The sequence below is a fragment of the Chaetodon auriga genome, chromosome 22 (assembly GCF_051107435.1).
Source record: "Chaetodon auriga isolate fChaAug3 chromosome 22, fChaAug3.hap1, whole genome shotgun sequence".
NCBI classification, from domain to species: Eukaryota; Metazoa; Chordata; class Actinopteri; order Chaetodontiformes; family Chaetodontidae; genus Chaetodon; species Chaetodon auriga.
The window spans coordinates 16737148-16750194 of NC_135095.1; the positions used below are offsets into that span (position 1 = coordinate 16737148).

Consider the following 13047-nt stretch of genomic DNA (forward strand, 5'->3'; position numbering starts at 1 on the left):
TGAATATTTACTGGTTTTCTGCGGTTCCAATACCTGATTTTGGGCCCTGAGCTACAACACACTGATCTCTGTGTTTGGTCTTTGTTGCATGTGCGTATGTCTGTAGGACGCACGCTTTCTTTAAACTTCTGATGAAATGACAGCAGTTATTAGAGAAGCTGTGAAAATACAACAAATGCTGTGACCAATCACCTCCCAGTCTCTGCAGCTTGCTGCTGCTCTGGGCGAGCAGCTCTTTGGCCTCCTGCTGCAGTTCGTCGGCTCTCCTCCTCGCCTGCAGCACCGACTCCCCTTTGTCCTCCACCAGGTCCTCCGCCTCCTCGAATTTATCTCTCACCTCCACATCAAACTCCTTCACACAAACAATCGAGTGTTGCTGGGATGACGGCAGAGGATGAAAACATGTGTGTGTGTGTGTGTGTGTGTGTGTGTGTGTGAGACCTGCTGGGCCTCCTCTGCGTTCTGTTTGGCCTGGTTGGAGATCCAGTCAGCCGTCTCCGCCACGTTGTTCACCTCCAGCTTGTTCTGTCTCAGCAGCCCGACCTCCCTCTCCAGCTGAACCAGACGACCCGTGGTGTTACTGAGCTTCAGCTCCGACGTGGCCGTCTCCGACTCCACCTGACACACACACACACACACTTTCTCTACAAAGCATAAAATTCATGACTATGCTGAGACCAGCAGTCATCTGACAACAGTTCAGCGTAAAGTTGACTGAACTTTTTTCTAACATGTGGAGCCCCAGCTTCTGGTCCAATGTTGGTAACACTTGCAGTAAATGGACGTATTGTTAATGGTCAAATAAACAGCACACACTGTCTGTTGATTCGTCCACTCCTTTGAAGATTTCCTTGGAAACTGAGTCTCTTGGTGCTTTTGGATTGTTACTCTGACTTTAACACATCAGTTTGGGTTCAGCTTCATTGTGCTGGACATCAGGATTTTTGACATTTTGCAGACAAACACATGAAAAATCACTCATCTCTCAGTTCTCACAGTTGATATCCATCACTTCAGAGACTCAAACGGGCCTGATTTCTAATACAACTCCACCATTTTCAGACTGATAGTGGTTTTATTCCCATGACAGCCACTTTTGTAACCTCGCTGTACTGTGATCTTGGAGGTCAGAGGTCAGACTCACAGAGATCAGCAGGTCCAGGGTGCCCTTGGTGTTGTTCTGGGCCAGCTGGATGGCGTCCATGGCGATGCTCTGAGCACGCTCAGTCTCATCCAGGGCTGCCTTCACACATCTGCTGTCTCCTTCATGTTAGACGCCTGCTCGCTGAGGGTCAGTGCGAATGTTGAGGCTCTGAAGCGGGTTTGTTTTCATTACGGCAGCATAACTTTATTTATACGTCATGTCCAGACGAGCTGAGAGGACCAGCTGATGTAGGGCTGTCACACACACTTTAAATCAAAACATTGGGATAAACTGACTTTACATCTAATCAGACTGTAATGACGTTGTAGGTCTTCATGTTTCTGCTGTATTTGTGCCACTAAAGAAACTGAAACTTTCTAATAATAATTTGAGGGATTATCTGTTATGTTTTGTACATTTTTACAGCCGTCTGTGTCTTTGTTGTTGTATTTAGGGTTTCTATTTTCTTAGATGAGGAGTCAGAATTAAAGCTGAGGTATTATAGCTGTTACAGCTGAAAGTAAAGACATCACACATGTGGGAAGGGCAGTTTAAAAAAAGCCTGCAAAATTGACTCAAACTAACTCAGACTTATCTATTTTTAAATGTTCTTCAGATGTCCTGGAAACTGTTTTTTGGGCTCCGGAGCCTCAGCAGTAACAGTATGCGTTTGGCACACTTGGCTTAAGCCAGTTGAGTGAAATGAAAGTTTCAACGTGTCAACCTAACTTGACAATATGAGTTTTACGATGTTAACTGGATCTCTCATGACCTGACCGTGACTCTTGGTGTGGTATAACCAATAAGCAGAATATAGTCAAGGTTTTGATAGCTGTTTACTATCCATCCAAGTTTATTTACAATTTACTGAAGTCCATAGAACCTTATCACACTTCAAATTAATACTGTAAGTCTGATCCCAAAAGGAAACTTACACCTCCATCACATAAATCCCAAGTTCTTTTACGAAAATATGAATTTTTAAAGAAAAATAGAACTGATGTACCACAGTAGGATTTCTGACAATGATAAAAGTTGTCCTTTTGTAATTCCAGTCTTTTCTCTCTTCGTAAATACTTCTTCAATCCAGGAATGTCTCTTGCACATAATATATATATATATATATATATATATATATATATATATATATATATATATATATATATATTTTCAATGGTGTCCTTTAATTGTCTTTAACCCCCCCCCCCAAAAAAAATGCAGCGCTGGCCAGCAAACAAAGTTTTATAGAGGTCCCTAAATATAATGTGTAAGAGGGGGTTTTGCCTGCAACTCTCAGACACACCCAGGAGTTGGTGTGGCAACAGCTCCTCTCATCAGTGACCACAGGAAAACGGCAGCCGTCTTTATGGTCAAAGTCCATCCGCTAGTGGGGAAATCTCATATTAGCGGGCATTAAAAGGCAAATGAGTGCAGAGCGTGGACAAGCAGCACACACAGCTTTACCCTGCAGCAGCTACGACCACCTGAGCCCACTGTTAAACCTATATTTAAGAGTGTTTTGCTCTAAATGTATCACCTAACACAGAGCTTTACCTATTGTATGGTACATGAAAACACACATTACCTCATGAAGTAATGATAAAACTACATCATACAAAACAACACAGTATTGTGTAACTTAAGTCACCATTAAATGTGTTCTAAACAGCACACTTTAAACGGATATGACTTGCAACTCCGCCTAGCATGGTGGCTAATTAGCAATTAGCTTAACTCGCGGCTAACGTGATAATAACCTTAACAAAGTTACTGAAATTTAACTATGGTAAATGCAACATATTAAACAAAGGCAGACAACATTACACATCAGTATTAATGCTCACCTAGTGAGGAAATCGCATATTAACGGGCATTATAAGAGCGCAGAGCGTGGACAAACAGCACATACTGCTTTACCCTGCTGCCACTATGACCATCTGAGCATTATTATAACAAAGTGGCAGTCATAAAACAGCCATAATACGGTACTGTCGTAATACATAAAGGGGCATTACGCATAAAACATAAATTATAACAGCCTTCACTGGCTGAAATTCAGGCTGGGTTCCAGTAGCAAAATTAATGCGCCATAAAAATAGCGCTTTAAATTCTGTCTTGATCTGATAAGGGACTAACGATTATCATATAAGATCTTTTAAAATACTTCAGGAGCTCCACCCAAATTAACAGAGGAAGAGGAACACTTGTTGTCGAGCAGATAGAGGACGGTTAAAGAGAAGTGGCGGAGGACTACTTTTTGTCAGCAAAGTCAGGACATGCCGGCCAGATCTCATTTCTGGAGGAAGTTCAATTACACTGAAATTGGGGAGCGGAGGAGGCGTGAACTAAAGTAAGCGGTTGAATTAGCGTTTTTTTTGTCTCGCAGCGTAACGCTGACGTCTGCTGACATAAACCGTCAGAACGGCAACAAAGAGTTGATGTAAACTTGTGTTGTGTGGTTGCTGAGGAGATATTGAGTCATTCTGGTGGGTTATACTAACACTGTGAAGTGTATTTATTTGCTGTTCATATAAGCTATAGCTAATGCTAACTAACACTGGTGCGTGGTTAAGGCTAGCGAGTTTTGTGATGATTTATGATGCTGGAATGATGAATACAGTCCTTTGTTCTGTTATTATGTTGCATATTATGTATGGTGTTTGCCATGCTGATTATTATTTGTATTACTATTGCAGACCACAGCCAAATAAATCAGCAGCAGGACATCAGTATTCGTGCTCTCTCATAGGAACACCACACTCCTTCACCTTGCCACTCTAAACCAGCTAAATTCCTGGAGACGCCCTCTCTCCTTTTTCCCCTGACTTCATCTAGCACGGCATCATCAGACTGCAACAGGATTTATCCAATAGATTTATTTTACAATGAAATATCTGCAAAGTAATGACACTCCTATCAGCCTACAGTTATTATGTGGACATCAGCACAATGATGTGTGAATCATGTTCTACCTGCTGATCAACTCGTTTTCACTGAAAGATTTTCTTTATGCACGAGGAAATATCCTCATGAACTCCATGTTCTCAGCACTGGATGTGATTTAAAGGTGACAGCAAAGAGTTTAACTACGCTGACTCTTTCATGCATGCTTTGTTTCTTCTTCGTGTAGCTGGCGGGCACTGCCGTGCTGGCCGTGGGCCTGTGGCTGCGTTTTGACAGCAGGACAGCAGGATTGTTTGAAGGAGAGGAGTCACCCACAGTCTTCTTCACTGGTAAGACCTCTGATGTTACACTGCTGTCTCTGCAGCTGCACCCACAGAACAGGCAAAGATCTTCTCTGGCTGTTTTTGAAGCAACTGTATCATAACTTAACCTTTCTTTCCATCCAGAATCCAGGTTTTCTGAATTTCACTCCTTAATGTGATTAATCTGCGCGTCATTGTTGGATTAATAGTTGTATAACAGTTGATCCAGTGAAAGCATCCTTTGAAAAGTTGTTTTAAGGGCCAAAAGCCAAAGATACTCAGTTTGACTTTTAAAAGCCATAAAACACAGACAGGAAGTTCCCCTGAGGGATCCTTCAACGTTCATGTCATTCTGTGTTCGGGAGCGTTTGAAGCAGAGTTCAGTGTTAAGTGTGTGTCAGTCCATTAGCCCTGATGATGGAGTTGTGGCTGTGTGGGAAACGTTTTGTGGTGATGCTGGCTGTTTATTGGCAGCTGTGAAATCACTTTTCTAAGCCGTTTATACAGTTTGTTTGTTTGGAAATTCACATAGCAGCATTTCCACAGTGATATTTATGACTTGTTGTTGAGATGTTTGGCTGAATATGATTCAAACGCACATCCAGAACACAACTTCTGGGCTCTCGTGTAGCATCTGCCTTGACTTTCATTATCTGTAGGAGCGGAGTGACATCAGTACCCTGAATGAGACTAGCTTTGATGCTCCATGCAAATTTCTGATGCAAATGAAGGAGAAGCAGATGAGGACAGACCGTAGCGTATCTGTGTTAGTGGTGTCGTGTCGTTCACGATGATACGGATAAAGTGATCACACATCGCACAACAGAAGCCCACATTCACTGTGATCTTTGTAACTCAACTGACACAAAGATTTTCACAATAAAACCTGAGTTTTTACGAGTTGGGAAAAGTTTGGTTTAATCAGTAGGTCCGGTCGGGGTGTGTGAAGGAAACTGATGTGTGCCGTGTCGTTCTGCAGGTGTGTACATCCTGATCGCGGCGGGGGTGCTGATGATGGTTGTGGGCATCCTCGGATGCTGTGGAGCCATAAAAGAGTCGCCGTGCATGCTGGGATTGGTGAGTCTTTCTTTCTGTTCAGCACTAGAAGAGGTTAAATTATGGAATTATGGAATGTTGTGGTTTTCCAACCACTAACTGACCCCATCCTGATGGACTGGAACATGAGCGCCATATTCACCTCTCTACCTGTCACCAGAAGAACCTTCCAGAGGTGCACTGGTTAACCTTCAAAACACGGATCTGTTGGTCAAACCTGCCGTCCTGCGTTGAATTTCCTGTTTGGACCTGAAACAACAAACACTGTACATCTAGAAACATGTTGAGAAAACTGACTTTTGTTTTCTGGTTTAGTTCTTCTTCTTCCTCCTCGTCCTCCTCATCTTCACTTTTGAGTTTGCTGCCGGGATCTCCAACAAAGACAGGGTACACACGCGGCGGGGGTTCTTATGATGGTCGTGGGCTTCCTAGGATGCTGTGGAGCCATTAAACACACACACACGAACGAACACCTATTTCTTATCTTTTTATTAGCTGTCTTTTGCTGCTGCTGCTGCTTCCATTTTTCTGTGATCCTGAACTGTAACTGAACCTGGAGCGTCATGTCCGTTAGTCACATGTGTGGCGAGAGGCGTCCGTATCTTTAGCACAGTGCTAACCAGTGCGTTCTGGTTTACTGAAACATCTCAGTGTCTGCTGGCTCAGATCATTGGACAGCTGATGAGTTGTAGCCATGCTAGTGGCTAATCAGCTATCAGTGGACCTCCATGAAATTCTGTACACACATTCACGTTCCACTCACAATCAATTTTAGTCTCTTTGGTGCTTCTGTGACTTTAACTGTAGCGCCATCATCGGGTCAAACTTTTACTTTGTCCAATATTTAAGTGTATATGACCAAATGACTGCAAAGCTCATCAGCCTCAGCTGTAATTGTGTGTAGTGGTAATTAGCAAATTTAGCAAATGTTAGCATGCTAAAATGCTAAACTAGGGCTAAAAGAAGATCATCATCACACAGCATGCCGACATTAGCATTTAGCTCACAGTACTGCTGTGCTGTACACATCTGATAACTATCAAATAAAGAGCTAATTATTTCTTTCTAAAGTCGTGGCTTTGTTTCCTCTTGGCAGCTGAACTGCTGTGGCCCCACGGGGACGGTGATCGATGCGGCCAAAGACATCTGCCCCAAGAAGGAGGGTCTGGAGAACCTCATCACCACGGTAACACACAGGGTTTCTACCTACAGGGTCTAAGATCAATGGAGACACACTATTGGTCAGGGAGCCTGTGACGGCCCCAGGGCCTTAGTCCTTTGAGGATACTGTGTGTGTGCTCTGTCTTGCAGGTACTCAACTGGGTGGAGCTAGGAGGACATCAAGTAACTGGGAACACCTGGCCAGTGTTCCCAGTTACTTAACCCCGCCTGCCCAGTCCACGGGGGGGGTTCGTGCTCGTCAATCACAGCAGTAGCAGCGGGCTGCTGCCACGCTCTCGTCGGTCTTCACCACGCCATGCTGCCTACTGATGTTTGAGTTATTGTCTTTTGGTTTCGCACTGACAACATACACCACATACTATACAACACACCCATGTACCTTCACACACCACTGACACTGATTCCCACACCCCATAGCATTTTTCCTTGTTTGCATTATTTAATAAACTTTTGTTAATTTTTGGAGCCTCCCGTTTGCATCTCCCTTATTTGTTGCGGCCTACGAGCCGGCCGTAACAGAGCCTCACTAACGTTGAATTATTCCTAATGTTCAAAGTTCAAGTCATTTTTTGGTTAATCTGATTTGTACCTGTTTCTTACTCTTCAAAATAAATGCTGGTGTCGTCGTAGTGAGCTGTCAGCACTGTTAAATCCCTCTTTCTGCCGTTCTGTCAGAGCTGTCCGACCGCCATCGACAAGATCAAACTGCACATCAGCAGAGTCGGCATCGGCATTGGTATCATCATGGTGAGAGCAGAACTCTACACGAGTCCTGGAAAGTCCACATAAAAGTCTACACACAAATGGACACAGACAGTATCTTACACCTACTTTATCTTCCTTAATCTATTGTATAAATAAGACGAGTTGGTCTTGTTTGGTGAGGTTTTTGAAGCTGCAGTGGTTTCCAGTGTGAAAAACTCCACCTTTTTCCAGAGTAAATGTATTTGTTTCTGCTGCCCTCTGGAGGACCCTGAAGGTCACTCCTTTCGCTCTGTTTCCTTGTGTCAGTCAGCCGTTGGTCTGGTCCAGCGTTCCTTTGAGACTGACGTGGTTTTAACCCTGTTGTCTTGTCTCCTCCTCTCCACAGATCTTTGGCATGATCTTCAGCATGATGCTCTGCTGTGCCATTGTGAGGTCCAGACACTGTGTCTGAACAAACACAAATCCCACACACAAATTTTTTTTTTAAGTTTTGCTTGTTCATGAAGTTAAGTTTTGTCTGAAAAAACGCCGCCACAAAACACACAAATCCCCTCCCATCTTTAACCTGTCCTCACTTTCACAACCTCTGCTTTAGAGTTTATGTCACTTTGATAATCGTAACAGCCGTTCCTGACTTTTGTTAGCTCCTCACTGTTAAATAACATCAAGTTCAGTTTGTGTAAAAGCGTGTTCAAGGTTTGCCTGTGCTCCGTTAGAATTTAACAGGCTTTTTGCAGCTAACTGAGTTTTACTGTGTGATTCTTTTTTTTTTTAAATTTTGCTTGTTCCTGAAGTTAAATTTTTTTATAAAAGCAGAACTTTGGAGTTTTATGCAGGAGTGGCCGTGGGGCTTCCCACAAATTTAATGACTGTTATTATTATTGCTATTATTATCATTGTTGTTATTATTATTATTACATATTATTAATAAATATTTAAATGATTGAGTTGACAGTTCTTCTCTCCACCACCTCCTCAAATGTGTCTAGCTTGCAGCCAATAACGGAGGCGGCCTTCCTCATCACTTTGTTCAGTCTGTTGGTGTCGCCGGCTCCGATGCTGCTCCCCCAGCACACTGCAGCTAAGAAGGGTTCACTGGCAACAACAGACTGGAAAAAGATCTCCAACATCTTGCTGCACACATTGAATGATCTGAGCCTCCTCAGGAAATAGAGTCTGATCATCCCCTTCTTCTAACAGTCTTGATGTTGGTTTTCCAGTTCAGTCTGCTGTCGAGGTGCACTCCGAGGTATTTGTAATCCTCCACCACTGCCACATTCTCCCCCACAATACGCAGAGGTTGTGTGGTCGTCCTGGTCCTTCTGAAATCAATAACCATCTCCTTGGTCTTGGCCACGTCAAGCAGCAGGTGATTTCTACCAGACCGTTCCACAAAATCGCCCCCCACTGCTCTGTATTCCTCCTCTCGTCCATCCTTTATACACCCCACCACCGCTGAGTCGTCCCAAAACTTCTGTAGGTGGCACGATGAAGGGTTGTACTCAAAGTCTGAGGTGTACAAGGTGAAGAGAAAAGGAGACAGAACAGCTTCTCCCGGCAGCTATCTACAGCACCCACTTCCATATGATTGCCTCAATGGTTCCCATGAGTTGATGCAAACCTGAACAAATGTTGAAAATGCGACGTCTCCTTCATTCTCCTTCTCTGCCTCACCATCCTCTCGTTGATCCTTCTGACACACACACACACACACACACACACACAAAAAGAAAAGACAACATTTCAGTTTTCTTTTCATTTTGCTTCCGGATGGGAAACAGGAGCCATCCTGTGCGCACAGAGCAGCAGCTAACCCATTATCAGCACGTGGAGGAAAAAACAAACAAGCAAACGCGCCGCACGCAGAAAGACAGGTGCTGATTCTGAGGACAGACAGGAAGGACATCTACAGCACCTGAAACACCAGCCATCATTAATAACACGTTCAATAAAACACTGCAACGTAAGAAGCAATAAGTCCACACGTTCCGCCTGTATATTTAGGATTATTTTCTTTTGAATGTTCATAGAAGGTCATGACACCATAAACATATTTAGAGAAAACAAAAGCCTCCTATTCCTACCAGACCCAGCTGAAAAGTCAGTGTAAAAGCATTTCACAATGCGGTTTGAAGAATATTTGTTATGTGTGTATTAATTATGTCTCTTGGAGGCCCACCATCCTTGGAGGCCCACCATCCTGAGGAAGTTCAGTTTTTACATGCTCCATAAACATCACTGAGCTTTCATAACATGCAGTTAGTTTGAGTACATACTGTTCATCGTACCTAGAAACAGGGCACAGGCTGAGGCGACTGAGGTCAGACCATGCAACACCTCCACACCTTTGATGACAGTGCCAATGTGTTCAGGTGGCTCCTGCACTGTTTCTCCCTCTTTCAGAATGACAAACACTGCCATGGTGTATCGGAGAGGGACAGCTCAAGATGTGACCGATAAACATAAATAAAGGAAGCACCAGAGAGCACAGCACCGAGGCAACCATCCACAGTGCCATCTTGGATTATTTCCAATGTTCATAAAAAAATACATCCTTTGTGATTTAGTGTGAGTAAGTTTAGTTTAATTAAGATCACCAAAAATCTGACCAATATTGTGAGTTGTGTTTTGTGGTTTTTGAAAGGGCCACCACGCATATTGGGTGAGAGGCGCAGACTGTTGTTGACTTGACAAAGGACAATGGTGGAAGATGTACTCTGATCTTTTACTGAAGTAGAACTGCTATACTTTACTACTGATGTAAAAAAGCATATTTAGGCATGCAGTATATGAGGCGGTCATATGCCTGTATACCTGTCAGACGCTTGCTGCAGTGGTCAATTGTTTTGCTTTCACTCAGTTCTAATCAGCTGGGTCACACTACTCCTTCATCATCATCGTCAGCATCATCGTCATCAGTGTGTATTTGCGTGCAGCTGCAAACAACAGTCGTGGGCTGACTGGTCACACTGTCCTCTTTGTTCTGCAGAAGAAGAAAAACAGTCACATTTACCAGAGAGAGAGAGAATATAGCCCTGTGACACACAAACACACACACACACACACACACGGGAAACATGCATCTTCAGTAACATATACATATACGTATCTGAACCGAAACCTAAACATGTTTTAAGAGAAGCTTTTCATTAATGCTCGCATACATTTTGTGGGACTGTTTACTTTTAATCCAGTACATTTACCAATTACTTTGAAATACATGATAGCTATACAATAGCCTATACCTATTTTGTACTGTCATGACTTCAGAATGTAATTTATAGTTTCTTTCCCTCCTCTGCCTCTCTTTCTTTCACAATAGCCCACAATTTAGACATTTTTCTTAATCAAAGGACGTGTTCTTAGCTGTAAGAAGGACAAAAGAAGCAAAGATGAGAAAGCAAGAAAGAAATCTCTCTGTCTCTGTCTCTTTGGGTGTTGAGCAGTTCACTGCAAAATTTTTTGCTGTGAATTCACAATAACTTATTGGATAAGTTTTGCATGACTTTCACAGTAAGGATTACAGCAATATACTGTGAAATGTACTTACGGCAATTTACTGTAATTTCACATCTGTGATATTACAATGCATTGTTGTAAAAGCACAACTGTAAACTGTAACTTCACATTGTCAATGACAAAGCAATTACTGTGGTATTACAGTACGTTACCGGGGAATTACAACCTTTTGGTGTACATCATTACAACAAGGCCCTGTACTTTCACAGTGTGTACTGTGAAAGTAATGCAATGAATTTACAATGTATACTGCGGAAGTCATGCAAAAATTGGCCAGTAATTTACTGTCAAAGTAATGCAGATGAACATGATGGATAATAGATTTGCTAAGGAAAAAAAAAACCTCTTTTTTTCACTTAGATTTTGGATCGAATGTTTCTAAAGTGAAAGTAACGTTGCGTGTAACGGTTCACATTTGCCAAAAGCTGGCAGGTCCGCTGACACACTTACCTTTTAAGCGCCAACTGCAGCAACTGGGGAACGGAGGACGGAGAGGGAGAGGGCAGGAGGAGGCAGGGAGGAGGGGGGCAGGGATGTTATGCTATAGGTTCGGCAGACTCGTTGTTCTCCGCTTTTCTACAATGATTGGCTGAAACTGCTTCACCACGCTGCTGCATCGTGTTGTTAGACATGAGTACCGCATGTGCACATTTGCCACAGAAGTCACATGTCTGTAGCATTTTGCGTAGTTTAGAGGTGCGAGTCGTACCTGTGTATTTAGATGTCAAATTGCATACTTGCTATGCAAAATGCTTACAGGTTGGCAGGTCTGAAACTATGATGCCCACTCAAAGTCAATTAGATTCCTCAAAAGGGGTTCATTGTTGTCTGCTTCCTGGTCTCACGGTTTCAGGATTGATGCCCAAGAAGCACCTGTTAATAAGCAAAGATAGTTTCAGTTTTAAACAGACTTATGTATTGCAGGCAGCATTTATCAAGGTGCTTACCTGTGCCTTGTACCATATCACACCCTAACAGATTTATAATCCAAACTTGTTGGATCTTCCTCTCACCATAAAACTATTTTTAGCTATTTTTTTTAGCCAGGTTTGTCTGATCCAGGCTGTGGTAAATAGCAAACGCTAACGTTAGCTAGCTAGCGTTAGCTAGCCTATATCAGACCACATAGGCAAACGCTACAGCTAGCTAACGTTAGCTAATTAGCTAATAGTGCTAATATTTGGTAATGGTGTTACTGGCAGCCGTTCGCTAGGTAGCTACCGTTCGCCAATTACTCCTACATAAGCTGTGTCCCAGTTCAGCGGCTGAAATTCTTCGGAGGACCCAGCCTACGCGGTCTCCGGAGGCAACGGCTTCGGAGACTCCTCCGTCGGCCGTTGCAACTATTGGTAATTGGGACGGTCTAGCCTTCGGAGCATTTCCCGATTGCATGTCAACGTCATAACTTCTTCCCGCCTAACTCGGGAAAAAAAACACGTACGGGGTGCAGAGATGCGCCCGTACGGCTCCTGTCGCTTGTAAGAGGAGCGAAATGTATGCAACTTACAAGAACAAATTCACCTGATGTGAATATCTTCACAGTTACAGTAAGATATTAGTTGACATCCGAGCTTGTAACATTTGTAAGTGAAGGGTTTTAATAAGGCTAACAGTTAACTGAGCTCCTCATATCAACAGGTCGCCATTGTACTCGAGGCCTTGTCGCATCTCCAGTAGCTAGCTAAGCTAGCCATCACTATTAGCAAATGCTGTGAGAGAACATTCGACAGTTTCGGACACTTGCTAACAAAATATGACCTGTGTCATACAATAAACGTTCATTTGAAAGTAAATATTATTATCATTTAAAATAACATGGCTGTACTGCAAACAGAGGTCATGCATACAGCTCACCTTCACCATTCAGCCCAGAAGAGAAAAGGGAAACGACATCTTCAGGTTCAGTGCCGAGTTCGGTTACGTCATGTGACTTACCCGGGAATATTTGAATACAATATTTCACTGTAATAATACTGCTGAATGCTGTGAAATCCTTGCATTTTTTTTTTACTGTGCACTGTAATAAATTACCAGCATTTCACAATAATTAACAGTATTATTTTTACAGTAACTTGTAATTAAGTTCCCCTGTAATATCGCAATAATACCTGTAAAAACTACAGTATCCTTGGATTTTACAGCATTAAACTTATTTTACAGTAAAAACCTGCAATCAAAAAAACCCTGTTATATCACAACAAGGTCTGTAATATCACAGCATCTTTGTTTCCTCCC

General features: G+C 42.8%; 2 protein-coding genes across 2 annotated transcripts in view; one reads left to right on the top strand and one right to left on the bottom strand.

The window, feature by feature from the left end:
• The window catches only part of LOC143315231 (laminin subunit beta-1-like), a 2005-nt gene extending 762 nt beyond the window's left edge, over window positions 1-1243 (bottom strand). Inside the window, exons 1-3 of the mRNA XM_076722831.1 lie at window positions 1145-1243; window positions 442-618; window positions 193-352 (exon numbers count right to left, since the gene is read on the bottom strand). Of these exons, the coding sequence (XP_076578946.1) occupies window positions 193-352; window positions 442-618; window positions 1145-1204 (397 nt within the window). The 5' untranslated portion in view covers window positions 1205-1243. The remainder of the gene's footprint in view (window positions 1-192; window positions 353-441; window positions 619-1144) is intronic.
• The window catches only part of LOC143315257 (CD9 antigen-like), an 18699-nt gene extending 10580 nt beyond the window's left edge, over window positions 1-8119 (top strand). Inside the window, exons 2-6 of the mRNA XM_076722857.1 lie at window positions 4275-4377; window positions 5330-5427; window positions 6503-6592; window positions 7264-7335; window positions 7679-8119. Of these exons, the coding sequence (XP_076578972.1) occupies window positions 4275-4377; window positions 5330-5427; window positions 6503-6592; window positions 7264-7335; window positions 7679-7744 (429 nt within the window). The 3' untranslated portion in view covers window positions 7745-8119. The remainder of the gene's footprint in view (window positions 1-4274; window positions 4378-5329; window positions 5428-6502; window positions 6593-7263; window positions 7336-7678) is intronic.
• Window positions 8120-13047: the final 4928 nt, after the last annotated feature.